The sequence below is a fragment of the Passer domesticus genome, chromosome 14 (genome assembly GCF_036417665.1).
Source record: "Passer domesticus isolate bPasDom1 chromosome 14, bPasDom1.hap1, whole genome shotgun sequence".
Lineage (NCBI taxonomy): Eukaryota > Metazoa > Chordata > Aves > Passeriformes > Passeridae > Passer > Passer domesticus.
Window position 1 is genome coordinate 3,637,302 of NC_087487.1, and position 27,622 is coordinate 3,664,923.

General features: G+C 56.8%; 1 protein-coding gene across 2 annotated transcripts; it reads left to right on the forward strand.

The window, feature by feature from the left end:
* Positions 1 to 1,725: 1,725 nt before the first annotated feature.
* RBPMS2 (RNA binding protein, mRNA processing factor 2) lies at positions 1,726 to 26,568 on the forward strand. 2 transcript variants are annotated; one of them, XM_064388819.1, is made up of 8 exons: positions 1,726 to 2,043; positions 13,608 to 13,685; positions 14,319 to 14,357; positions 14,829 to 14,891; positions 15,732 to 15,882; positions 16,512 to 16,660; positions 24,952 to 25,021; positions 25,227 to 26,568. In XM_064388819.1, the coding sequence occupies exons 1-7, from the start codon at positions 1,984 to 1,986 to the stop codon at positions 25,012 to 25,014; spliced, it is 603 nt and encodes a 200-aa protein (XP_064244889.1). In that variant the 5' UTR covers positions 1,726 to 1,983; the 3' UTR covers positions 25,015 to 25,021; positions 25,227 to 26,568. The 2 variants fall into 2 exon arrangements, with proteins under 2 accessions (XP_064244889.1, XP_064244888.1); XM_064388818.1 differs by lacking the exon at positions 1,726 to 2,043 and adding an exon at positions 5,465 to 5,653.
* Positions 26,569 to 27,622: the final 1,054 nt, after the last annotated feature.

Sequence of the window (27,622 nt, forward strand, 5' to 3'; positions counted from 1 at the left end):
CCACACACAAACCCTCTGTGCTGCATGCAAACAGCTGCTGCTGCTAAAAGCCATAACCTAGAAAGCAGGGGAACATAAAGCTCCAGGAGGATGTTTCATCCCTCCAATACACCTCCTAGTTCCTGTGATGGAATTCCCTGGCCCCACATGCACTCGGCTGTGGGCACATCTCGGCGATGGTGTGTCCTGTGCTGCCTTTCTGGTGCCAGGCTCTGAGTGCCCTGGGCTGTGCTGGGCAGTGCTTGTGCACGGGCACGGCTGGGTTTGGGGTTGTATTTTCACAGGGGGCCTCTCTGTAGCCAGGTGGCAAATGGAGTCAGGGGCTGGGGCTTGAACAGGGCAGTGGACCCAGTGTGGTGGGAACTCAGCTGTGGTTACCCCCAGCTAGGCTCACATCCCTCCACAATATTCACATGAGCAAAACGATATATCCCTGAGCTGCTGCTGGAATGAAACTGTCACTAGAGCCAGGTGTGGACTCAGTTTGACTTTGAAGTGACATTCAGTGTCGTGGGGGCAGCACAGGTGTCTCCAGCCAGGCCAGTGGGGGACAGGGAACACACTTGGCTTTTGCAGTGCAGGGGGGCTGTGGGACCCCCAGGCAGGGCAGGGCTGATGTTTCCCCTCTTTCACCTGCCCTCGGTGCTGGGGAAGCAGCATGGGCTGGGCACAAGGAATGCTGGTTAAGTTAACAGGGCTCAGATCCCTGACGTCTCTCACTTGGCAGGTTGACCCAAGCTCTTGGGGTTTTACACTTCTACCTCACAGAGGAGGCTGCAGTATGGACGAATGTTTATGTATTCCATTTTCTGCTCATGTTATCCATCTGCTGGCTGTGCTTTAGGATGTGGCCAACTGGGCACCCATGTGGGCAGGGAGAAAGGAAAGAAGATGGATAATGAGGGTGGTGAAGCCCTGGGTCAGGTTGCCCAGAAAAGCTGTGGCTGCTCCATCCCTGGAAATGTACAAGGCCAGGATGGATGCCAGGTCCAGCCCCAGGATGGGGCTTGGAGCAGGCTGGGATAGGGGAAGGTGTCCCTGCCCATGGCAGGAGGGTTGAACGAGATGAAATTTAAGGTCCCTACCTACCCACACCACACATGGATTCCTTGATTCTATGCCTCAACCCCGCTCCTCCTCCCAGGCCCAAGAACGTGGCTTTGCACGGGGCACACATCGATGTCCCTGAGGATGGTTGTGGGGCTGCCCTGGCAGGAGGAACCGGGCTGCTGTCCCGGGGGACCGGGGATGTTGTCGGGGCAGATTTGGGGCTGCTCTCCTGGGGCTCAGGGCGGCTGTCCCGGAGTTAGAGGATCCCCGTGCTGAGCTCCCACGGCTGCTGTTCCTGGGGCTCGGGGCTCTCACCGGGGGTCACAAAGGTGCCGTCCCGGGGCTCTCGGACCCCCGCGGGGCTGAGCCACGTCTCCCCGTCCCGGGGATGCGCGGAGGGAACGGCATGGCTCCGCCGCGAGATCAGAGCCCGGCGGGCCCTTTAAGAAAGTCGAAACCCGAAAGTTCATCAAAGTTGACAAAGTTTTTCGTGGAAAGGAGGGGAAAAAAATAATTAAAATAACTCGAGCCCAACAACAAAAAAAAACCTCCCCGCGGTCCCGGGGGGCCGGGCCGGGCCGGGATTGGCGGCGGCGGCGGCCGGGGGCGGCCCCGGGCGGGGCAGGCGGGCGGGTCCCGGCCCCGCTGCTCGGTGCGCGGTGGCGGCACCGGGAGCGGCGGCGGCTGGGGCTGGGGCGCGTCGGCCCCGCAGCTGCGGCTCGTTGCGCTCCGCTCGGCCCCGCTCCGCCCGGCCCGGCCCGGCCCTTAACAGCGGCGCCGTCCCGGGACGCCGTATGTGAGCCGGGAGGGCAGCGCCGCACCGCCCCGCACCGCCCCCGCGCACCCGCACCGCACCGGCACCGCACCGGCACCCCGGCTCGGCCCCGCGGAGCTCCGGAGCAGCCGGCACCACCCTCGCCCCGGCACCCCACCATGAGCAACCTCAACAAGGACACCGAGCACACCAACGGCGGCGGCACCGTCGAGGAGGAGGTGGGCGCCGGGCTGGGCACGGAGCTGCGAGCGGCACCGGGACAGCGAGGGGCCGGGACCGGGACCGGGGCTGGGGCTGGGTCGCGACGGCGGCGGAGAATCGGGAGCGGCGTCGGGACCAGGGACGGGGCGGCGGGCATGGAACGCCAGGGTGCCGGGGGACGGCGGGGGCAGCGCAGCGTCGTCGGGGAACCGGGGCTGGGGCGTTGGGGATGGAGCAGAGCGGGACCGGGACCGCGGAGGCGGCACTGGGGCGTCGGGGAAGCCGGGAAGGAGCGCGGCGCCTTTTCCGGGGAATAGAGGACCCGGTGTCAGGGCAGGACCCCCGGCTCGTCGGGGAAGCGGAGCCCCGAGGCCGGGGCTGCTGCGGGCTGGGGCCAGGCTCTGGGAGGCAGAGTACGGAGGTGATGGTGCTGGAGTCCCCGGGCCGCCCCGAGGAGGGGCTGGGACCGGGCAGGGCGAGTCTTCTGCTCAGCCCGGTGTCCCTGTAGCCCTGCGGGGCACAGGGCTGGCAGGTCCCTGCTCCATCCAGCACAGCCGGTGCCCGTGAGCATGGTGTCCTGTTGTCACGTCCCTGTAGCTGGAGGGCTCCTGGATTCCCCAGCCGTGTGGGCTGCAAGGGAGACACTTGGACAATAGTGGAGGAGCCCTTGTCCTGCTCCCTGTGTGCTGGCAGCCTGGCTGTGGATGGAGGACTGAGCTGACCTGCTGGCAGCCCCTTCCCCCAGATGCCACTGCAAGCCAGAGCCTGGATGCTGCTGGATTCAGGGCTGGGAAGGCTAGTAAGGGTCAGTTGTCTGTAGCCACATGCCAGAGCTTGCAGCCCTCCATGTTTGCGCTTTGGCTGTTGGAGCCATTGGCTGATGTCACCCCTGGAGCAGGTATTGCCATAGCGGGTTACTGCCCTCCATCTTGGAGAGGGCTCTGGAAAATGCCTGGCCTTGGAAACGTTTTGCTGCAGTCCTCGGCGCCTGGCCCTCAGGACTGGGGAGGTGCTCAGTCCCCTCCCCTCGCTGTCCTCCGTGCGCTCTCGCCGCCGCAACATGGCGCCTGGCTTGCTCCACCACCCACCGGCAGCGCGGGCCCTGCGCCGCAGCTGACTTGGGGCTGTCGCGTCCCCTGGGCTTCAGCCCCGGCGAGGGTGACCCGAGTGATGGGCTGGAATGGATTGGCAGGTGGTGGCTGGAGCGATGCTGTCCGCAGCGTGGAATCGGTGATGCGCCGATGCCATGGGATGTGGATGCTGCGTTGGGATGTCCCAGTGGCACCGGGTGGCTCTGGTGTGGGTGGGCTGAGAGCCTGAGCACCTGGGGCCCGGTGCTGCTCCTGGTGGAGGGAGGTTTGGTACCTGGGGGTTTCACAGGCTGTGAGTGTGTGCGCAGAAGATTCTATGTGAATCCTCAATCCAGTTATTCACTGGCCTGCAAAGCTCCCCGAGGTTGGTGCCACTTGGTGCATCCCATCCCAGTGGGATTGCTCCAGCTGGGCTGGTGCCTCAGGTGGTGGTCAGGGGAGCTCCTGGTGCTGGGCAAGAGCCAGTCTGTTCCCCACTGCCGGGTGGTTGTCTGGCAAAGCAGGTGCTGGAGCGTTTCAGGAAATCCTCACCCTCTGGAGAGGCTGGTCCTCCCAGGAGTGGAGCTTGATGGCTGGAAAACAGAGTTAAAGATGGCATCCCTGGGGAGCGTGCAGGGGTTGGACAGAAGGGGCTGCTGCTCTCTGCTGTGCAGCCTCCGGGAGCGTGCGGGGAGGGGCACGGTCTGTCCGCCCTGTTGGATGGTCCATGGCCTCGCGGGGTGTGTCTGTCCCCCTGCACCCAGGGCTGCAGCAAAACACCCTCCACCTGGGTTAGCCTGGGACTGGTGGGGGGCTAACGTTCCACTCCCTGGTGGGATTGCTGTTAGAAAGTGCTTTCTCCACAAGAATCCAACAGGAATAATGCTGTGGGTGTGAGCACAGTTTGGGCTCCATGGTGCCTATCTTGAGCCTACTCTGGATCCTTGTTTTTCCAGTACCTCCTGGCTGACCAGAAGCTGCTCCTCACTGCAGAGGCTAGTGGAGGCATAAGGAGTGACCTTGTGTTCAGGATCCCAGCATGGTCTGGGGGCCCAAATTCTTGCCCAGAAGCTCCCCTTGATAGAGAGCGATAAATACATTCGGTGCAAAGTGGAACCCTTCAGTCCCAGCATATGCAGGAGGGTGTGCTGGAATATTTTCCCACACTGCATGGATAACACTGCCAGATCCTGGCGCTGTGGACACTCCTCCATCCCCCACTCCCCCCACCGTGCACCTCCTTTGCTGCCTCCCAGGCGCTCGCAGAAGGGCGCCGTGTGCCCCAGATACAGCGGGGCGAAGCTCCCAAATTCAGCCCTTCCCTTTATCTTATCTGTGAGCCCCTGGATCTCGCAGCCGCTTCCTGGCTGGTGACATGCGGAGGACAGGAATGCCTCTCGCTCCTCTCGAGGTCGTTAACGGGAATGTTAAACAAACAGGGCCTAATGTCAGTCCCTGCTGTTCCTCACCAGACACCTCCCCAAACGCGATCCCTCCCCACTTGCTGCTATCTTCTGTTTAGTTTTCCAGGCAGCCACCAATCTGCGTGGCTGCATCTCTCCTGGCAGTCCCGAAGGGTAGTGTGGGACAGGCAGCTGCCTAGGTGCTGCACTCCCACCCCTGTGGCAGGCAGAGCTTTTTCCAGCAGCTGCAGGAGCTCTCGTGGACACTGGGTGTAGTGTCCATGGCTGCATAGCAATAAAACCCTGTGTGTTCACCCTGCTCTCTGGAGTGCCCGTTGCAGACATGTGGGTTCTACTCTAGAAATTAATTCTTGCTCTCCTGGGAAGTCACTGGGAAGTTGTAGGTCTACCACGAGTGTGAGGAATCTGGAGCTGGCTGCATAGATGCTCAAACTGGCAGCTGAAGTTGTGGTTGTCCTGTGCATCCTCCTGGCTGGTCTGAAGGGCCTGTTTGCAGCTCCATGGCTGGTGCCTGCTGCTCTTGAGGTAGAGCTTGGGGATCCCAGACTGCTGAGGGTGGGAAATGTGAAGTTGTGCTGGGAGAACCCAGGTGAGGACCTGGCTAAGCTCTGCCAGAGAAGGTCATCTTAGGAGGAAATACTTCCATGTGGTAGGGTGAAGCCCTGGCACAGGCTGCCCAGGGAAGCTGTCCCCGTTCCTGGAAGTGCTCAAGGCCAAGGTGGATGAGACTTGCCGCAACCTGGTTTAGTGGAAGGTGTCCCTGCCCATGGCAAGGGTGGAATGGGATGGTCTTTAAGGTCTCTTTTAAACCAAATCATTATGTAATTCTGTGATCTTCCCTGTTGGTCCATGGAAGGCTGTGGGTTAGAAAACTCGGTGTTAGAGAGGCAGAAGACTCTTGGCTTCCAGACAACCTCCTCAGTAGCAAGTCCTACATCCCTTTTTCCTTAGCTGCTGCACTCCAGGGCTGCCGGAACTGCCTGGGAATGCTGCTGGTGAGTGGGCTGTGTTATGTGCTGTAGCACTTCATGGACTGGTGCCAGGCATCTCTTGACTTCTGTAATCTCTGCTTGAGTGGACCTAGATACCTCGTGCATGTGTGGATTCCAGCTCTACAGCTGCAAACAAATAAGGTTAGTGTGAGTTCTGGAGTCAAATGTCTCCTCTGATGCTGCTCTTCACTCTGAGGAACATGAAGCTGTAGTAGTTAGAGTCACCACTTGCTAATCCTCTTGCACTTGGCCTGGCTGAAGCAGGACGGTGCCTCAGAGCTGTTTTCATGCACACTAAAAGTCCCCTAAGTGTTAGATGCAGCTTTCTGTCAGTGACAGATTGTTGGCTGAGCAGACACCCTGGAGTCGCCAGGCACACAGGGGTTCTGGGAACTGATGTGTTCCCAGACATCCTCTTGGTCTTGAGTTGAGCACTGAGCTGCTCTGACAGGAGGAGGGATGTGGGAATCTCCCCATTATCTCCTCGTGTCCTGTGAATACCCTCTGAAGGAGCTTCCTTCTCCTTTCTCACTCTTTCAAATCTGAATTTCTTAGACATGAGTTTGAGCGTTGACATCCCAACTCAACTAGTCCCTGTGATGGGGCAATTTCTTTCTCCTGCCAGCTGGGCTATTAAATGAGACCCAGCTTCGGAAATGAGTCTTCCTCCTTGGCTACTCTGAGGAGCTGCTGAACAGGACTTTCCCTCCTTAGCCTCAGAATTAATGATTTTTGATGATGCCTGTGGAAGTTAGGAAGGGCCAAACTCCATGGTTCCTTTTCTAGGTTTCTGTTTTGCCCTCACCAAAGTAGCAAGGATGCCCTTTGAGATTTCTGGGAGGTAGCTAAGAGTAGTTCAGGCTTTGTTGTCCTTCCTCATAGCTCTGCTTGAGGATCTGGCACTGTGGGAGTTCAAGACTCTTGCTGGAACTAATGTGGAAGGTTGTGAAGTGAAAGGTCCTTTGAGTTTGCTGGTCTTGGCCATGCCAAATCATGGAGACTTTGCTGCTTGGGTCACAGAGCAATGCTGCTGCTGTTCTGGAGCTCTGCCTGAAATAAAGGCTTCAGCTTGAAGCTTCCCTGTGGCATGGCTGGAGAAGTGAGGTGGTTGGACCCCACTACAACACTCAGCATCTTCCTGCGCCTGTGGGATAATGGAAATCAAGTTCCTCCTGTGTGCCTGGCCCTGTGAAGGGACCTGAGGAGGGGCAGGGCAGTGGGGGACAGCTCCAACACTGGAACTGCTGCACCTGGCCCCTACTGAGGTGTGAGCCTAAGCCAGGCAGCCATCTGATGAGGAGGGAGTGGTGGCACCAGGTGACCCTGCTCTTGGCATGGCAGGAGTGAGTGCTTCAGGCTTGCCAAGGATCTCTGGCCCCTGCCCCAAAGGGTCCTGGTGTGCTGGGGTGGCTGGAAACCTGAGGGCCCAGAGGGTGTTCTTACCCTTGTGGAGGTTCTCCAGCCCTGCTGCACGGCCCAGGAGAAGCTGTGGAAATGTTTCACCTCCCAGTGTGGGGTGGTGCCTGCCCTCCTGTGCTGCAGGTGGTGACAGGTTCTTGCATTGCTCTGTGGTCAGTCATGGTGTGTGTCTGTGGGTCAGAAGCTGTTGGCCTGGAGGTGTGTGTCCTTCCCAGCTACTTCCAAGGACAGGAGTCCTCTGTCTCCCTCAATGTGTAGCTGCCCTGGGTCACCTGGGCAATGAAAAAAATTCACAATGGCCTCAAGTGCAACATGGGCCATGGAAGAGAGTAGCCAGAGGGAAGGTTGTGTGTTCATGTTGGCACTTTTGGTCCACATTTTGGTAGCACATCCCTGCCCTGCTGTCTAGTGGTGCTGTCTTGCTAAGAGCTAGACTAATGCAGTATTGGCTTAGTCCTGTTGTCATCCTCCTGGTGTCCCAAAGGTCTCTCTGTGTTGGGGTGACACCCCAATAACTGCTGTCCACAGAGAAGAGCTGCTGTGAGCTTTCAGCTCTCCATCACCTGGGTTTTATGGAGTGCTTGCTCGTTGGGCTGTGGAGGTACCTGACATCTGCATGGGGCTGGGGCATGGCCATTGGTGCTGCCCCAAACTGGATTGATTTGAGCAGAAATTCTTCTGTCTCTGGATGTGTCCTGGGAGGCACGGGACTGAAGAGTGCCCAGGAATTGTCATATGGTGGGGTGAGGCTGATACAGGTGTATTCAATGAAAGATCTGAGGTGAGAACTTCTCTTGTGAGGGTGCTGCTTCCAGAGCCATGTCTCCTGCCAGTCTCCTCCCTGGGGAGAAGCCCATTCCACCACTGCCTCCAGGTGCCTGGGTGTGGGCAGGAAAGGCTGGTCCCCAGCAGGTAAACTCCATGGCTCCAGCTGATGGTGACAGGTGTCTGCGAGTCCCCAACACAGAGAGTGGCAGGTGAGGGTGTCTGGAGCCCAGGGCTCAGTGTGGGTAGGGCCAGCATGGATGTGAGTGTCCTTCAACATGTTGGCTGTGGCAATTGTGCCTGTCCCCTCTGGCTTGGTGGACCCCTTGGCAAGGTGAAAGGTGGTGAAGGCAACCTGAGGGTGCTCAGCCAGTCCCTCCCTGTGCTGGGGAGCTGCCCTGCTGGACAGTAATCTCTTGGGGATTGTGGGGCTGAGCTTTCCAAATGTTTCATCAACTTGGAGCTCCTGTTGTGGCCCAAACCCATCTGGGTTCTGCTCATTCTGTGAGAGGCTGCAGAGACAGAGGTGATGGGACTTGATAGCAGGAGCAGGCATCCATGGCAAAGCCACACCAGCAGCGCTTCCTCTGCCAGGGCCGAGGTCTATTCTTGGGTGCTGTCCTGTTGTGCCTGGCCTTATCAGCTGCCATGTGCTTCCTGCTCTCCCGGAGTGGGGCTGCTGCCTCTCTCTGCTTCCCCCTTGTCAGAGTGTCTTCCTCCCCTGACCACAGGGGTGGCTGAGCCCCACTGACATCCCCTGCCTGGTGTGGGGGAAGAGCAGTGATGGGGAGAGGCTGCTGTGGCTATGAGCAGTGTGGAGCACCACAGCCTTGGGGACAAAGTGCTGGTGTTGGGGACAAAGTGCTGGTGTTGGGGACAGAATGCTGGTGCCCTTGGGCTGGCTTGTGGTCAGCCTTCTTTCCTCTGGGCCAGCGGGACGTTGGTCCTCGTGTGCCTTTCGTGCAAAAGGCTGTTTTCGGAGGGAAATGCCTGAAGCCCGCCTTGCTTCAAGCGCTGGGGGAGGTTCAAGGCCCTCTTTCCCCTCTGGGGATGGGCGAACATCTCTCCAGTGGGTGGGAAGCTCTGGCTGTCCGGGCTGGAGCAGCTCCTGGCCCCATCCTTTGCCGGGGCTCAGTGCGGTCCTGCCTGGGGACACCCGAGCTCTGCTAGGGCAGCAGCCCCGGCTTTTGCCACCTCTCTTCTGACCGGCGGAGGGGAAACTGAGGCACGGAGCAGTGAAGTAGCCCGTTCTCTCGGGATTCTGCCCCGCGGTGTGGAGGCTGCCCCGCTTGCCTGCGAGGCGAGCACATCTCTCTCTCCCAGTTCTCCTCCCTTGCTGTTCCTGGCGCTTCGTGCCGAGGACCACAGCAGCCCCGGCTTGCAGCGGCAGCGCTCCGCGGCCCGTGTGGGACAGCGAGGGCAGGATCCCGGCCCATTCTCCAGCCCCGCCGCCGGGCTCCGCGCCTTCCCCTCCCGCAGCCCTGTTGTGCAAGCTCGCCGCCCCATTCCGCTCCCGTGCCTTATAAGTCCCGGCTCCGGGGCAGCCGCATTCCAGCGCGCTCGCCTCGAGCGGCCCCGGCTGCACCGCGGTGCCCGGCACCGGGGCGCTGTGTCCCCCTCTGGCCTGGCTGGGGACCCCGACACCAGGCAGGCACCCCACTGAGCTGCTCTCCAAGGGGAAAAGTTGTGGTGCACATCCCAGAGCTCCTGGCACCGCAGAGTGCCTTGGGGATGCTGTGGCAGAGCTTGTCCCTGTGCTCAGCAGGGTGGCATGGGGCTGGTGGCAGAGGAAGAAGGCTCAGTGGACGTATTGGTGGGAAATGGTGGGAAATATTCTCCTCCTTCGTTTCTAGGAAAAACTGGCACGAGGCTGGAGTGGCTTCCTGGAGAGGGGAATGTCCAAGGGCACAATGTGGGGGAGGCATCAGTGCACATTCCTGCTGTACCTGTGCTCAGGTGTCTCCGAGCCACTGCTGTGCTGCAGGTGCTGGAAGTATGGATCCAGGACCAGGCCAGTTTTGGGGGCTGGAGTGGCCCAAGCTGTGCTGTGGGTGATGGAGTTAAAGGGCTGATCTCTCCAAAGGGGAGGGTTGGCCTTGCTGGCTCTGGGAGGAGGATTCAGAGCAGTCTTCTAACAAAACATCCCCAGTCACTGCAGCCTTGGGGGGTGGGTACCTGTGCCCTTGCATCAGACACTTCTGACATAACCCTTTCTGGGCTGCAGAACAGCTCGGAGCTCTCTTTTGAGAGCTCTTACCCCAAACAGCTGTGGGAGCTGTGCTTGTCTCCTGGCAGCTCTGAGGCTGTGGCAGCACAAGGCAGGTGCTGTGCTTGCCTCCTTTACAGCCTTGGTGTGGAGCTCCTGGCTGGGCTGGCCCGAGGTGTGTGTCTGTCTGGGGAGATGCAGCTGTGCAAGGACTGGCACTGAGAACTCAGGGCTAAGTGGTTTGTCCATGTCCCTCCTCCCCCTGCGTGGGAAGCTATGCTGGGATCCTCCCTCTCTAGAGATGGCCTAGATGGTCTTGTCCCTCCTGGCAGGAATCCTGTTTTCCGTGGCTCTCCTCCATCTTTATCAGGTGTTTGGGCTGGGGACATCCCCAGAGGGGCAGGGATGGGGAAGGGAGGATGTTTTCTGCAGGGCCTACAGCAGTGTGACTCTGCTGGGCTATCCTAGGTGAGAGCTGTTCCCTGTCCTGCTTCTCCCCATGCCCATGTGTCCAGTTCAGATCAGTCCTGGGTGGGATGTGACTGCTCTCACTTGCATCAGAGCCTAAGAATGAGCAGAAGAACATGGCATTCCTGGAGATCTGCTCTTGCTGGAGTTTGGACATGTAGTTTAGCCCAGGCAGTTCCTGATCCAGCCCTGGCTGGATGTTTTTGATGGTGGTTTGGTTTGGTGGTTTTTGTCCTGTGCCTTTTCCAGATGCACTGTGGGGAGGCTGGATTTGGTGTTGGGTGGCATGGACTTGAAGTAGGGCATGTTTTAGCAGAAGTTATCCTGTTGTGGCATGTTGAGTATGAGAGCTGCATGCCTGGATTTGTCAGCCCTGGGTGGTACTGCTGGAGGTAGTCTCAAAGCCTGCAGGACTTGGGCTGACTGGAGAGTCCCACTTTGGTTAATCCACTGGAAAATGCTTGTCTGGATCCTGTTGCCCTCATCTACAGCTTCCTCTCTTTTGGGAGCAGGGGAAGAGGCTGGACCAGGTTGTCCACAGTGCACAAGAGGCTCAGACTGGTGAGCTGCCTCCTGCTTTTCTCCTGTGGGGTAACCTAAATCTCCTTTGCTTTATTCCTGGTGTTGAAAGTGAGCTCTCTCTGGCTTAGCTCACTCTGTCCCTTAAAAATATTGCTCAGACATCTGGCTGAGATGTCTCTCACCAGCCTCACCCTCCCTTCACTGAATAACTTGGGCTCCCTCTTTCCTTACCCTTCTCTAGATCACTTATGGATGTGCTGGATTGCAGAGATCTGGTAAAACTAACTGCTTGGTCTTGTTGCTTCCAACAAGCTCTTCTGAGCAGGGGCTTTCTTAGTTTGTCTTGAGATGCTCTTTGGAGAGGTTGGCTGGTGGCATTTGGAATTGCCCAGGCTTTGGAGCAATGGTAGCCCTTGCTGGGGGCTGTGGCTTGGCTTCCAATGCCTTTTCAATGCTGTGGATGGTGACAAACAGGACTTAGAGGCCAAAAGGAAACTTCTGGGCAGCGAGAGGAGATTTCTTGCTCCTGTCCTTATGGGGCTGGCACTGGGAGCCTGTTACCTCTGACAAAGAGCTTTCCTGGGCACCTGCCTCGCTGTGCTCAGGCTGATGTGAGAGCTCCAGCCCTGGCTCCCCCTTCCCTGAGCCACCAGGCATCTTCCATCCTGTCACGCCTGTCGCAAGGACTTACCAAGTGACGCGTCACGGGGCCATTTAGAGACCCAACAGGGATGTGGATTTCTGTCTGCTCGGAAGAAAAATCCATTCTGGGGGCTGTGAGAGCACTTGGATCCTGAAATATTGAAAAGGGACAATGCTTTCACATGGCTGAGGCACATGTGTGCCACCACACTCTGCAGTCCTCCCCTGCAAGAGATGGCCGTGGGTCTTTTGGGAGCACACTGCGAGTGCTCTGTGGAGCTCGTGCTGGAGTGCAAGGGCTGAGGTCTTGGAGGCAGCCAGCAAGCCACGAAACAGTGGCATTGTCCTCTCTGTCCAGGCATGGGGTGGCCTTGGAGAGGTGCCTTAAAGTGCCAGATGTGGGGTGGGATGGTTGGGGAGCCTGTCAGACTGAGCCTGGCCTTGGAAAGTATTCCTGGAGTGCTCCACATGGCATCCTGCTTCCCAAGGCAGGGCAGAGCAGGAGTGTGTGGTACAGCCATCCATGTTGAAGGGTCAGGGGAGGGGATGGGAAGGGTGCTCTGGTTCTGCTCCTGAGCTGTGCTGGGCCAGAGAAGGGCTCCTCACACTAGTCTAGTGGGGGACAGTGGCAGCCCTTAGTCTCAGCATGCACAGGAGAGCAGGAGCACCCCAAGCCTTTCACAGTCACTGTTCATCCTGAGGGGCTTTTCCCTGGGAGTGGCATTTTTCTGCCTTGGCAGGACTGTCCTGGGCACAGGAGCTCAAAGAGGTGAGTTTTCATGTATGTAAGAGAAACTTCCCTGTGTGGTGGAGTCTCTATCTGGCTGCCCCCAAAGAATTACAGAGGCAGGGGCTCCTGTGTTTCCAGCTCTGCCTCCAGCCAAGGAGCAGGGCAAGCATATGTTGGTAAAAGTGGTTTTGGACACAGCCCACTCTGTCTGGAGAAGGGGAAATGGCTGAGCAAAGCAAACCAGGGAGCAGAGCCCTCCTGCCCTGCAAACATAATGGGGTCACTCTGTGCTGGAAGCAGGCCAGGAGATGAGCTCTGGCCTGGGGCTCCTGCTCCTTGTTAATAATGACAAGTGTCTTCATGACTTTGGTTGTGCATAACTTCCCTTTCCAGCTGATTTACAAGAAGCCTCTGCAGCTTCATCATGCTGCTCCCTATGGAATTGGTCTGCCAGCCAGTGTGCAGGGAGAAGGTGCTCTTGATGAGTCTCTTGAGCAGAGTTCTCCCAGGCCATGAGCCTTCAGCACGTTCTTTTCCTGGTTATTCAAGTGAACTATTATCTATAATTTTAATGGATTATCTATTGAAATCCTCCCCTGGCACTGTGTTTTTTGCTTTGACATGAGTGTGTTTGGACTTGGTCCATGACTTGAACGGCCTGGGAAGAGCAGGTGGCTACAGGGGCTTGGCCCAGCAGAGCTGCTCTTGGCTGGGCACAGCAGAATAACTGCTCTGAGAGGGGGTTTGGGAGCAACTTCTGAAGGGTCTGAGGTGTGCTGGGGAAGGAGCTGGGATGGGCCCAAGAAATCTTCCTGCAGTGATGTTCTGGGGCTGTTGCAGAAGTCAAGAGCTCCAAGTGGGGCAGTGAGGTGTTTCTCAAAATTGAGGGCTGTCTTTGAACTGGTGATGGAATTAAAGTGCCAGGGTAGGTTGAGGAGGGGAGATCTAGCATGTGATCTGTAGAAAGATCTGGAGAGAACTGGGCTTTGTACTGTTCCCTTCTGGACCTTAGGGATGTGTCAAATTAGTTCTTGTGGCAGTGTGTGGTCTTTGCTAGTTAACCCATCAAGGTCCTCTCAGGCTGTGGGGCTGGTGTCCATGCCTTCATCAACCCAGGCCATGATGCCAGGGACTGAATTTTTGTAAAGGCATCAATCCTCTGAGGTGGAGGTCAAAGGGCTGGGTATGTTTTATCCTGGACAACACTTCCCTAATGCAGGGAAGGGTTAGTGGACCTTTGATGTGAGGTGTCCTGTTCTTAGTGCACTTCTGAGCTGTGCTCTGTGCTCCTGCTTGGGCACCACACATCTCCTGTCAGTACAGCTGGTTGGCCTCTCCCCTAGGTACGGACGCTGTTTGTCAGTGGCCTTCCTGTGGATATCAAACCCAGAGAGCTCTACCTTCTCTTCCGACCATTCAAGGTAAGAACATCTTCAGATCTGGTTTTTGGAGGGACAGATGCTGTTTTGTGGATGCCCTGGCACCAAAGGTCTGTCAGGGGAGGTAGGGATGACATGGGACCCTGAAGCCAGCACGGGATGCCATGACTTGTGCTCAACTGGGAACCTCCAGCTGGAGCCTGCCATTGGAATCCTGCTGTCTCTAAGCTTGATGAAACCTGCTTGGTCAGCCCTGCTGCTCAGCTGCACCAGCCCTTCCTTGAGGATGTCTCCTCATCCCCCAAACTCTCCATCCTTCTCTAATAACCACCGAGGGCAAGTGGGGTTCCCTTGTCTGCACTCCTCTAGCACAGGGAGGGTGCTCTCCTTTCTCCAGGCACTAGCCAGGGCAGGGTACTCATCTTTGTAGCTGGATGAAGAGCTAGAAAATGGGATTCCTTCCCAAAGGGCCCGGATGGAAGAGCTAAAATAAGTGCTCTTTCCCCAGTCTTCTCTACTGGTGGAAAAGAAGTGTTATTGTCCCTGTTCCTACTGTGGCCCTGCCCTGTGGAGGGCTTGGTGCTGCAGGAGCTCCTGGAGCTGTCATGTTGTGTCTTGGTTGGAGCATGGCCTGCTCAGGAGCCTGACACTGACTTGCTTTCTTCTCTCCTGCAGGGTTATGAGGGGTCACTGATCAAGCTGACTTCAAAGCAGGTACCTCCTGTGTGTTTTTGGCTTTTGCTATCAAACTGGACATGGCGGGAGGGGAGAGGGGGGAGATCCCATTTGACTGTGTAAAGCACTGTCTGGGCCAGCACCAATTGCACAATGGGATTCTACTGACCCAGCATGTTCTGAATGTCTTCTCCTGCTGCCCTGGGTGAGCCCTGAGGCTTCAGCCCCAAACCTGGTGCTGCCATCAGCCTTCCCCTCTCCCATGCTGATCAAGGCAGGGGTAGCCATGCTGGGGGCTTGTCAGGGTGAGCAGTGTCCCCACATGTAAGAACACCAAAGCATTTGTGGTGGGAGCAGATGCAGAGCAGGAATCTTGAGCCAATGACCCCAACTCTGTTTGAAGCCCCTGTGCAGCTTAGGATGCTCTCTTCTGCTGGTTGTCTGGGGTGGCAAGGCAACCTGAGGAGCTGGAAGACTCTTCCAAACTGAAATGGGTGTTGTTTCTTTCAGCCAGTGGGTTTTGTGACCTTTGACAGCCGGGCTGGCGCTGAAGCAGCCAAGAACGCCTTGAATGTGAGTACCCAGAGTGCTGGGGGCTGAAGGGGCTGGGGGCCACGTGCCTTGCTGGACCCTGAGCTGAGGGCAGAGACAGGCCAGGCTCCTCTACCAGCTGTGCCCTGGACTGTGGGAGTGAAATGGTCCTGCAGCATCCCACCAGGGAGGCAGGAGGGCTGTTCAAGGCTGACATCAGCCTGGGCAAATGGATGCAAGCTGTCTCTATGTGGTTTTTGACCACTGGAAGACATCTCTGAGGGTGTGGGGACCTGCTGTGACTCCATAAAATATCTTGAGGATGGTCAGCATGGAAAGGACACCCAAAATGATCCCCATCCTGCAGGAGTGTTGGTGGGATCTGGTCAGCAAGGCATGGTTCTGCTGTGCTGTAGGCCTTGCCTTGGGCTTTTTGACACCTTCTAGTGCCTCTGCCGAGGCTGGCAGAAGGTGTAGATGGGAGCTCCCACACAGATGGGGGTAATTCCAGCTCCAGTATAGACAGTTACCCCAGCTTCAGCAGACAGACCGTTCCTGATATCAGGATATCAACAGGGATGGATATCCATGTTGATATCCATCCCTGCTGTAGTGGTTGATGAACTGCACATAAGGAGCAGAACTGTGTCCCTCATGTTGGAAACAGTGGTCCTGGATCTAATGTTAGTCCTGGCCAGATAAATGTAAAAATAAAAGCACGTGGGAACTTGACTGTAGCAGTGAGGTGAGGAAAATCTGGGCACGTGACTGCAGTGTGGTGGCCTTGGCTCCTCAGTTGGCCTTTGCTCCATGAATAACCACAGCCTGTGCTTGGGCTGGAGCTTCACCTCTGAGAAACCCCTGTGCTCTCTCCTGTGATAGGGCATCCGCTTCGACCCCGAGAACCCCCAGACCTTGCGGTTAGAGTTCGCCAAAGCCAACACAAAGATGGCCAAGAGCAAGCTGATGGCCACACCGAACCCCACCAACATCCACCCTGCCTTGGGTGCACATTTCATTGCACGGGACCCCTGTGAGTATGCTGGGAGGGGCTTGGAGGTCATGGCTCCAACCTGAGAGATGCACAATCTGTGAATGCTGCCACAATGGAAAGAGCCCAGCCCCACCTCTGCTCTGCCTGAGATCTGCCAGGGGGAGGGAGGCCAGCAGGATGTTGGAGCCACAGGAGAGTAACAGGCAGCTGGGCAACACAGAACTGTTGAGACATGAAAGTTGGGTTTGGTAGCTCAAGTGATACTATAAATCTTTTAAAGCATCCCTAAATGTGAGCATAAAGGATGAGTCCTGTGCCATCACCTTCTGCGCAGCCTGGTGAGTTGAATAGCCCTGCTGAGGCTTATGGGGTGGCCTGTAATGTGGCTCTGAGCCCCCTGTCCCCTGTCCTGCATCCTGTGGCACCACCTTCTGCTGCCTGTGTGGACCAGTGTCCAAAGCCCACATAGGGCTGTAATGTGACACATTCCTGGGCTCTCCTGTCGAGGTTGGGAGGCTGGAGCAGCAGCCGTGCACACAGATTTTATACCTGATCAAGACGGCAGCGCAAAGCTTTAGCCTGGGGTGGGGCATCCAGAGCCTGTCCCCAAAGCAGGCTGCTGGGGCCAGTGCTGGGACGCTGTCCCCTTGTGTCCCCCTGCTGTCTAGATGACCTGACTGGAGCGGCTCTCATCCCAGCGTCGCCGGAAGCGTGGGCTCCCTACCCCCTGTACACCACGGAGCTGACCCCTGCCATCCCCCACGCCGCCTTCACCTACCCGGCCGCGGCTGCCGCGGCCGCCGCTCTTCACGCTCAGGTGAGTCGCTCCCACCTCCCGTGCGGGGCTGGGCCCTCCTGTCTGCCCGCCGCGGTGCTCCCGTGCCCGCGGGCTCCGCTTGGCCGGTTCCACCCTGGCCTCTGCACCTTGGCTCCTGGGCAGAGCTGCTCCGGCTGCGGGGCAGCCCCAGGAGGGGTCTGCAGCCCAGAGCAGGCAGAGCTGCTGGTGGTTTCTGACCCTGCTTTCCTGCAAGGGGCAGGCCAGTGGGAGGAAGTCAGGGCTCCATTTCTGGCTGGTCCTGTTGCTCCCCGTGGCCAGAGAACTACACTGAGGGACTGCTGGGAGGAAACACTTCCTGTACATAACATGCCTATGAAATGTCATCCCAAGTCACAGCAAAGCAACAGGCTTAGCCCCGTGCTAAATTGAGGGACTCAGCCTAATGACTCACCCTCCTCCAGCTTTGGAAGTGTTTGTCCTGCAGGAGATAAGTGACTAGAGCCTTGTCAGAGTGAGGAATTGTAATGGAGCAGGGTGTTAGCCACCCTCGGTACAGGCTAGTGAGGAGAGTCATTCCATGCAGGAGCCTCTGGAAGTGCAGCTGCCTGGTGTCCCCAGGTTTGCTTGCTGACAGCTGAGGATGTAGGGATGCCTGTACTGCTCTGACACAGATGCTTTAATGTACAGAGATCACATAAACCCTGAAACCATGAACATGCAAAGGGAAAGTCAAAACAGAGTAGCAGTGTCCTACTTCCAAGTTAAGGTGCTTGGGTTGAAGCACTTGTCCAGGAGAAGCTGGAAGCCCTGTCCCTGCCCTGCTCAGTGTGCCCAGCCAGCTGTGCTCTGCCTGCTTCTGTGTCTGCTCCCGTAGTGGTGCTGTGGGAGACGGGGCAGTGGGACTGAGCATTGGGGCTTAACCTCTGCTCCCTGCCCTGCCAGGCAGGCTGTTAACTCCTACTCTTCCCTGCTTAAATGGAGAGCAGGAGGAGCTGTGTCCTCTCACCTTGCCATCCCGGCTGGCAGTGAGCTGTGTTGGCCCTTGAGCATCCTGTTGCTTCCTGCAAGCTTTGTGATGGTAACTGCCCAGCTTCAAGCCAAGCTTGCTTCCCAAATGCCATGTGGAGTGGATGCAGACTCCTGTCCTCTGTCCTGCCCCTCTCACACCTGCACATCTCTCCTGCTTCTGCCCTTCTACAGGTGAGCTGTTGTTGGGCTGAAGCTCCAGAGGGATAGGGAGAAGTACATAGGGGTTCAGCACAGGACCAGGAGGAGCACTGGAATGTTCTTCCAAGGACCTCCAGAGCCAAGCTGCTTCTTCACTAGGAAGGTTGTGCTTGCTGGTGTTTTCCAGAAGTTGGTGGTGGTGCCCACAACTACAAGGCTGTGCTGTGCTCCTCAGTGGCCCAGGAGAGAAGTGTCTTCCTGCCCCTTGTGTGTGTAAGGCTGAATTGTCCCTGGAAGGGAGGACCAGGAAAAATAAACCCCTCTGGCCTGTCTGAGGTGGTTGAGGGAGGTGAAACTTTTACTGCACTGGTGGCTGTATAGGGACCCTGAGTGTGAGGGTTAGACATGCAAACTTTATGGTGCAAAGTTGGGGAGAAGACTCTGCTCTTGTAGAGTGGAGGGTATTAAGGAGGGCTCCAGCTACATCTTTTCCCTTTGGGGTCTCAGTTCCTGCCCTCCAGCTAGTGAGCTCCTGGTTTCCAAAGAGGTTGTCTGGCCTCATCAGAAGACCTGAGGAGCTCCTTGTGTAGGTAGAGCTCCCTGCCCAAGGGGGTGCATGGGTGGTGATGGGCTCAAGCCTTAGGGAGCCAGTGCAGCCCCTCCAGGCTGTGCCTGGACCCAGCTCTTTTGCAGAGAGGCTGCTGGGCAGTTCCAGCCGCTCCTGGCTGTGCTGAGCCGGTGCTGACCCTGCAGGGGCATGTCCTGGCACAGGATATGTTACCAATAAAATTTAGTGGGGTTAAACATTACTCCTGCTGGCAGCTCTGGGCTGGAGCCCTGTCCCTTGCAGAGCTGAGGGTGGAGCACAACAGGGAGATGACTTTTGCTCACAAACTGGGCTGAAAGCTGTGCCCTTAGTCCCCGTGTGCTGAGCCCTCTGCCCTCACTGGGAGGGGCTGGCTCACTCATGTGGTGGGCTTATGGGTTATTCCCCAGAACAGCCACAGTTCTTCCTCCTGGTGGACTGGTGTTGGCTGGAGGGCATCCATGGGGATGGCCAGAGCTGTAGCAGCTCCACAGTGATCAACCTTGAGGCAGGCAAGAAGCTGGAGCATGTAGCTAAACCAAGATCTTGTCGCAAGAGATTTAAACCTGAAGGGCTCGTGTTCTTGCAGAGCTGAGTTCAGCAACGGGGAGAGGAGGTGGCCTGGCCTGGCCTCCTGAAGAGCTGCCCAGAGGGCTGGCAGGAGGGATGAGGGGCAGGAGGTGGTGAGAGGCTGGCCTGGCCTCGGGAACCCTTGGTAAGCCACTCCCAGCCGATGGCTGCTGCTCCTGGCCCGTCCATGCCTTGGTGATGCTCCGGGCGGGCACCAGGCTGCTGCAGCTGTGACTGTAGCCTGACCCTGCCCTGCTGGGGACTCTGCTGACTTTAAGATTGCCCCATCTGCCTTCCCTCCCTCCCACCCTCTCTCAAATCCCTCCTTTGATGTCCCTAGTGAACTCCAGCCATGATGCCAGCGCAGGCTAGCCCCGAAGCTCAGAGCTGTCCCTGGAGATGGGACGCCCTAGTGATGCCTTATTGCAGCTAGTGGAGTGGCTGTACTACAGCTCCATTCCTAGAAGTGTTAAGCATGATGGCAGCCACGTCTGGAAAGACTGGTAAGGTAACCATCTCTCCTCCAAGGTGCACTGTGGGATTTGCAAGCTTCTGCCCATCTCTGTAGCCCGTATCTCCTTGGCAACCCAGTGCATGGGCCTCACGCTACCCACCCACCAGAGCCTGGGGAATGAGATGCCAGGCCTTCTTTCTAACCCACATCTCCAACTTGGCAGCACATGACATGGCGCACACAGCATGGCACCATCTTACATCAGCTCCTCCCAGCTGAGCCAGGCTCGGCCAGGCCCTGCCCCTGGGAGGGGAGCAGCCCGGTTGAGCTGGGGCAGAGACCACCCTGCCACTCGGCCTGAAACAAACCTGGTTTCTCCCCAACCTTGACCCTTCGAGGGCAACCAGAAATACACCTTGACCTCACTCCTGCACACGGTGGGGGAGGTGAGTGACGTGGTAGTTGATAGCACACGACTAAATTTTAGTGGGCACCTTAGACAACAGCACTTGCCGGTCACTTTGTTCCAGATCCGCATACCGGGACAGACCCTGCCCCAATCGTGGGTCTAATCTCACTGCTTTCCTCTCTGGTAATGGAAATGGAGCCAGTTCCTACCTGGAGCTTGACTTCTCTCTTGCAGCCTGAAATCACAGGCAGCACACAGGTTGTGTGAGCTGTAACGGAGGGAATCAGCAGCCCTGGGAGAGAGGGCTGTGTGGTGTAGGAGATGGGAGCTTGGGAAGAGGGAAGGGTCTGGGACTGGTTGGCAGGGGGATGGTTGGTGTTTGACTGAAGGAAATGAGCCCTGGTTCAGTTCTCCAGCAGTGGTTCTGAGCAGACCTTTTCCTCTCTCTGTGGAAGTGATGATAAGAAAAGAAGCCACCAAAGATGAGGGCCCAGGTCTACCTTTGCCCTTAGAAAACTCTGAGGTGCGAAGACACGCAGAGTTATAATTTTCCCTCCTGGTAAAATGTGAAAAGCTTGACACAGGCGTAGAGGCAATGGTACAGCTTGTCTTGTTCTGCTTGGTCCTGGTAGACAAGTCCACCCATTGCTGGTAGGATGGAGTTGGGCTGCATTGTGTCTCTGAGGTGGAGCCACTGGTTTTGGGGTGCCTCTAAACCAGGCTATGAGTGGGCAGGAGGGGATGCCAGGGCTATTCATGCTTCTAGAACTCTTTTGCAGAGATGCTTCCAGCTGTGGCAGCACCCATGAGGTGTGCTCTGGGCAGGACTTGCCATGGGAAGCAGGTTGGACGCAGGATTGTCTCATAAAAACATGGCCACGTGGTGTTGCTGGGGACACAGCTGATGTGTTGGGTGCCTGGAGTCCCTGGTAGGTGTTTCCAAGGCAGTCAGCCAGGTCAAGGCCTGAGGGCATAGAGATGCCAATCTTTTTGGGAGGGGGCTGCCCAAGGTTCCCTTGAAGCATCTACTGGAGACCTTGAGGAGATGGCAGAGGTGGGTCTCTGGTTCTGGGACCTGTCAGAGTGAGTGGTGGGTAGAGGGAGCAGTCCTGGATCATAGCTGTGTGGTTGTGCAAGAGTCTGGAAGGACCTTGGGACTTCCTGGTGCTGGGTTGAGGCTGATCCCACTGATGAAAGCAGAGGTTGGTTCCAAACCCCCTTTGCCTTGCAGCTAAGCTGACAGACCCACCCTAGACTGGAGACAGGATGAATTTTCTGTCCCTAATAACTTGTTGCCTGTTGGTGCTGTTGTGTAGGGACTTCCCAGGATTATTTCTCTCTGGGCAAGCTCCATGCTTCCCAGAGATGTGAAGCCTCTTGTTCAAGATGTTCATGCTTGTGGTAACTTTCTAATTTCCAGTGACTTAGAGGTGGCATAGCTGGCCAAGCAGCCCCAAGCCAGCAGTTCCCTCCTAGCCAGGGAAAAGCAGGCAGGAGAAGTTCTGAGCATCCTCCAAGCAGAGGATGCTCCTGAGCAGCTGTCCTGGCTAAGTGGTGGGACTGATGGGCCATCAGAAGAGACTTGTGGCCAACAGTAGCTCTCCATGGCTGGCTCAATCCAAAAGAAAACAACCCAACTTGCTGTAAAAGAGGAAATGCTTGTTTGCTGCAGTCTCAGAGAGGGGTGTGTCTCCCTGAGCCATAGGGGTGCAAGGTGTTGGACTGATGGATGGATGCATGCCTGTTAGAATGTTCCTGAGAGGATGAATCAGTGCCTGCCCTGTCCCACGTGTTCCTTGCCCTGGTGTGGGATGGTGTGCTGATCCTCCAGCTCTCCCTCCCCAGAGCTGCTTGGGGAGATGCACGGGCTCGATCCCACTGCATCTGGTTCCAGAACCTGAGCTGCTCTGGTCCCACACCTCATTGTGCCCCCACACAGGTGAGGTGGTGCCTGTGCTGCCTGTCCTCACCTGCCTGGGGCACATTCCATGGGCTGTGTTTCCAGAGGGAGCAGAGCAGCTCTCGCTGCTCAGCAGGGGCTGCCCAGGGCTCACAGCCCTGCAGTGCTGCTCTGCACTTGAGCAGCTTGGCAGCAAGATGCAGCTCTTGGATGTGTTAGCTGGACCCTACCAGCTCCCAGGAGCACAGGGAGTGCTTTGTGCCTGCCTGCACCGGGAGTGGTCCCTGGGGATCATTCCAGCTAGAGATAGGTCAGAGCTCTAAGGTGCTGGGGCTGGCTGCAGACCAAGAGGTAACTGAGGAGGAAAGGCAGGTCCTCCAAGCCAAAGGTGCTCTGAGGAGGGACCTGTGTCCTTGCTTCCCCTCTTCTGAAGGATTTGCTCTCCCTGAGGATGGTGGACAATTGGATACTTAAATTCTGAGGGCAACGGGGAGGAGGTTTTGACGGGGAGAGTGAAGCTCTGATGAGCTGTTTCTCTGCCCCATTTATAATTTCATTGTGACTTTTAGGCAGCTGCTGGTGTTGTGCTGCAGGAAGGGAGAGGTTCCTGGCCTCTGGGAGGTGGCAGGCAGAGGCACACATTTCTCCTCTCCAGCTGTTTCTGGGACAGATGTTGAAGGCAGCAGCATGAGGCTGCAGCAGTTGGCCAGCAGTGGCTGCCTCATCCCTGTGAACAGGAGATGTCTTGGTGGTGTGACCAGACTCCTTTCCAATTGTGAGCTAATGCCTCTCCAGAAACAACAAAGTCTCTTCCAGTAAAAGCCTCTCTTGCTCTGCTTTCCTCACCCAGTGCTGAACATCCCTATTAGTTCTCAGTTTCCTCCTTGACAGATGTAGAATTTTGTGGGGTGTGAAGAGAAAACTGCCTTAGCAGGTGCCTAGAGAGTGTCCTCTTGGCTATCTGCTGCTTCCAGTGTTTTCTGCTGCCTTTGGGAACCTCCCTCCTACTGAGTTCCTGCCTGATCCCATCAAGCCCTTTATCCTTCTGTAGGCTGAAAGGCCTGGCAGGCCATTCCCTCACCCTGCCAGCACGTCAGGGCCTTGGGTTGTACCCAGATTGTCACATCTGTAGCAGCTCCTGTGGGGCTCCAGTGAATGCAGGGCTGGGCTGGTGGCCTGTGGGGCCACACTGGGTGGGTTTGGTGTGTGAGCATTGCAGAGCTGCAGGAGGAAGGCAAGGAGGGGTGGTCCATTGCAGTGATGGTTTATTAGCACCAGAGCTATGAACAGTGTGTGTTTTAAGAGAAAAATGGGATTTCTGTTCAAAGTGGAGGTGCTGAGCTCTGCAGGTGGGCCAGAAGGTGGCTCTGAGGCCGGGATGGAGGCCACCAGGCTGGGCTGTGCTGGCTCCTGTATGGCCTGGCCGGGGCTGCGTGGGGTGGAGGCAGCTCTCAGGGTTAAGCACTCACAGCCTTGTGAAGGAAGGGGGAGTTTCCTGTTACTGCTGGGCTGGAGGAAACTGCTTCCAGCTGTCGAGGGGAGGGGTGTAGAGTGGGAGACACTGGCCAGCGAGGACAGTTCGGCTGCAGAGGAGATGTGGCTCTGCTGAGCAAGCACCTCCTGGTGACAGGGGACAAGAAACCCCTGTCCTTGCTCTGGCAGCTGCTGTGGGGGCCCTGTAAGCTGTCAGTGGTGCTGCTGCCCATGCCAGGCCTTTCTGGGTGGCATCTGTGCACAGAATGGTGGCCCTGGCTGCGCAGGAAAGGTCCCTCTCCCAGGCTGAAGGAGAAGTGAAAAGACTCTAAGAGTGGCACTTTGGTGTGGCACTAGGTGGGACCCCTCCCTGGGGAGGAGGGTCTTGGTAACATCCATGCCCTTGATTCCCATGGACTGACTGGGATGCTGTGCCATGAAGTGAGGTGTGGGGCCAGCTGGGAGCTGATTCAGTGGCACCCACTTGCCTTGTGAAGGTGTCTGGCAAGAGTCCACCAGATTATGGAACCATGGAATGGTTCAAGTTGGAAGGGACCTTAAACCAATCCCATTCCAACCCCATGCAGGGACATCTTGCACTAGAGCAGGTTGTTCAAGTCTTGTCCAAACTGGCCTTGTTCTGAGCTGATGAGAGGCTCCTGTGGGGACAGAGCTGCTGCTGCCTGGCAGGGTTCATTTAGGAGCCATCTCCTGGAGGGGGACTCAAGGTCCATAGCTCGTGTGGCTGCAGCTCCTGGCACTGCAGCCACAGTGCCTCTGGCTGCTGCAGGCAGCAGTGCTGAGGTTGTGGCAGTCTGCTGCACATCTCTGCACATCCCTGGGAGAGGAGCATCCAGCCAGGCTTGTTTGGGTGAGGGAGCAGCTGTGCCAGCATGAATGGGACAGGGGGAGTTTTCTGGGGGGGTTTTCTGCCACTTTTCTTCCCATCTTAGAACCAAGTCCATCACTGTGCTGGTTCCCAGAGCCCTGAACGTGCTGAGGCTGTGCTTCTCTCCTGGCAGCTGGGGAGGGAGGAGTGGGGGGTGGCTGCTGTGCTCCAGCAGCAGGACCAAGTTCCAGTTGCTGCTCCTGCTGCTGGATCTGTGCTCAGTCAAGTGGCATGGGCTTGTCTCCTGCTGCTGTCAGGCAGGGAGCTGCTGTTGCAGCCCAGCCAGACACACTGGCCCTGCTGACCAGATGGGATCATCTGGATGTCCCAGGCTGTGGGGCTGGGTGTTGCCAGCTCACTGTGTCCCCTAAGGGGCTGGAAAGTGTCTGTTCAGCTACTGTGCCTTGTTTGCTTGTTAGGTCTCCATCCAGCCCTTTCCTTGGCAAGGAGCAGGTCTGAGAAATAGATGTGCCAGCGAGCACCTGCTGGGGAAGCCTCCAAGTCTTGCTGGTTTGCAGCTCTTCCAAGTTCTTCCCATGGTGTGGTTTGCCTGGAGCCACTCCTGGTAGCAGAGTTTGGGCTTGGAAAACTCCGTGGGCATCTGCTGTAGTGGATGAGCCACTTCTTCCCCCAAACATGTCCTGTAGAGGTTGTCTGGTTTTAATGTGTGGTCTTGTGTGGCATCTTAAAAGAGATGCCTCCTTTGGCTGGCTGAGGGTAGAGCTGTTCAAGCAGTATTTGGAGCTCACCCTGAGCCTCCTGTCCCCTGCTGGAGACACCTTTGCTCTGTGGACCTTGCACATGGCTTGAAGGAGCTGAAGGTTTGTACTCTGGCTGAGGTAATCCTGGATCATGGACCTCTGCCATGGCTTTCTTTTCCAGATGCGCTGGTATCCTCCCTCTGAAGCTACCCAGCAAGGATGGAAGTCTCGTCAGTTTTGTTAGTTCATTAGTAAGTAATTCATTACTCTGGGAGTCAGGTCTTTGTCTTGCTCTTCCTTGGGCTCCTTGCACTCTTGGGGGGAGGAGGGATGGGAGCCTGGGCTCAGCCCCACACGCCCAGCCAAGGATGTGGTTGGGTTTCCTGAACGGGAGCAGGGAGACCCCCAAGCCAAGCCGAGGACACGGCTCCAGCTCACCGCGCTCCTCTCCCGCAGCGTCTCTCCTCGGCCTGTGTTCCTCCTCCCTGCCTCTCCGCAGAGGGAAGTGCCAGGGACGATTTCCTCCTCCCTGCCTCTCCGCAGAGGGAAGTGCCAGGGACGATTTCCTCCTCCCTGCCTCTCCGCAGAGGGAAGTGCCAGGGACGATGGCTCCGGCTCCTCTGGATTTGGTCCGTGGCCAGAGGACAAGGCGCCTGGCCCCGCCGCGCTGCCCCCGGCGCTGCCAGCACCCCTCTCCCTGGACTGTGAAGCCATCGCGGCCCCAGCCATGGGCTGTGTGCTGCCTCCACCCTCTCTCCATCCATCCATCCCTCCCTCAGGCCACCCCCAGGACCTCCTCCCTGCCTGAGCTTTGCCATCCGGCTGCACTGAAACCCAGCCGGGGGCCAGGTCCTGGGCTTCCCCAGGCTCTCCCTGCCCCGGGGGCAGCTCGGCTGAAGGAATCGAAAGGCAAAAATGGGTTTTGCATGTTTTCTGGCATGAATTAAAACACTTAACTTGTGTCTGTGTGAGTGTAAGTTTGTTTGTTCTAGCGTTTGTGTAACCGTTAGCAACAGGTCTTGGCCCAACGGATTGATCCATCAAGGTTTTCCTCTTGCTTCGGTGAAGACTTGGCTTTGAGAAATACTAACTGTCCTTGTCTCACCCCTTCTTCCACCTCCACCCTCCCCTCCCCAGGACGACCAGAAAAATTTGAAAAATGCTTTTTTTTTTCCCTTTTATTTTTTTTTTAAGTATGATGCACTGGGTTTTTGTTCTCATCCATTCTGCTTGTTTTAAAGTCAGGGTTATTATATTTTTTTCCTTCTTCAAACTTCTATATATAGAACAGCTGTAAAATTTCTAACCTCTTTTTTTTCCCCACATTCTTCTGATTGGAGAGCATCCAGTCTTGCCAAATAATCAGCCATCCTTATGGGAATACCGAACAAAAAAAAAAAGTACGAGTATTTTTGTACCATGTGTAATAAGGAAATATTTATGCATCATAAAGAATTTCTTGTGTGTTTGTGTGCAATTAATTATTATTATTATTAAAGAGAAATTGTAATCCTGTAAGATAAGTTAATGTTTAGTTAAAAGCTTGAAAAAGAAGGGTTGTCTTCTGTACCAATGATTCAGTCAGGCATAGTAAACAAGAAATTGTGCAATTTTTGTTTTAGCATCTTATTGCTTGGTATTGAAGTGCTTTAAGTATTATCTGACCATGGCTGTCTCGCTTGTATTAAAAGATTTGAGAATAAGTTGCTCTATAATTGCTGATCCTATGAGAATGTGAAACTGGATAATATATGAAATGCAACCAAAAAAAAATATATATACCCAGAGGCTGCTGTGACTTTTTCTGTGGTCTTGGGTGTTTTCTTGTGGGAATGGTGTGGGTTGCTTCAGGGCTGGCCTGGCCCCTCCCTGCTCCCGTTTCCCAGGCTGGAAGGATGCGGGCTGGTTTGGGATGCAGCTGAGCAGGAGCTGGGCTCTTCCCTATCCTGCAGGGAGCAGGGCAAGCCCTGCCTGGATGGGCATGTGCCGAGGGGGGCTGGTGCTGTGAAGCTCTGCCGGAGGCCTCTGCCAGGGCAGCCCTGAGCTCTTCTGGATGTTTTTGTTCCCCCTCCCAGCGCCTGTGCAGGCTGAGGCCTCTCCTCCGTGCCAGCAGTGCAGAAGGAGATCTCCATAGAAGGCAAACATTCCCCATGGCTGGAGCATTCCCTGTGCGCCTGCCCTGCTCCAGCCTTCCTGTGCCTTATCTGTACCTGCTGAGGCGGCGCTGGGAATGCAGGTCCGGGCCGGGGCCTGCTCGTCCCGGTGGGAATCTCCGGGCAGGAGCCAGGGGCTGCTCGTCCCGGTGGGAATCTCCATCCTGGAGCCAGGGGCTCTCCCTGCTGCGCCTCACGGCTCCCCATGGCCCGGCTCGCTGACCCCGCGCTGGGGCTCTCCAGAGCCCTCCCACGCAGCTTCCCGCCCCAGGGATCAGTGTTTTCCTCTCTCCCCAGGCCTTCCAGGGCAGCGCTGAACGAAACCAAGGGAAAAAAAATTAAAAGAAAAAAGAAAAAAAGGCAGGTCTAAAAATAGCAGCCCGTGCCTGGGAATGGACTGGAGCAGCGCTGCTGCTCCGGGAAGTGACTCGCTGTGGGGCTGCGGGCGGCCCGCTCCGCAGCCGGCCTGCCAGCCCCTTCCCAGGGGATATTCCCCCTGCCCGGGGTGTTGCCTGCATCCCGCTTCAGCCCCTTCCCAGGGGATATTCCCCCCGCCCGGGGTGTTGCCTGCATCCCGCTCCAGCCCCAGTCCCGGCTCCAGCGGGCCGGCCCTTCCTGCCCTGCCCGCATCTCGCAGCTCTGCTCACCTGAGCGGAAACACTCCGCAGAGCAGCGCGCAGGGCTTTAAATTATACAGCA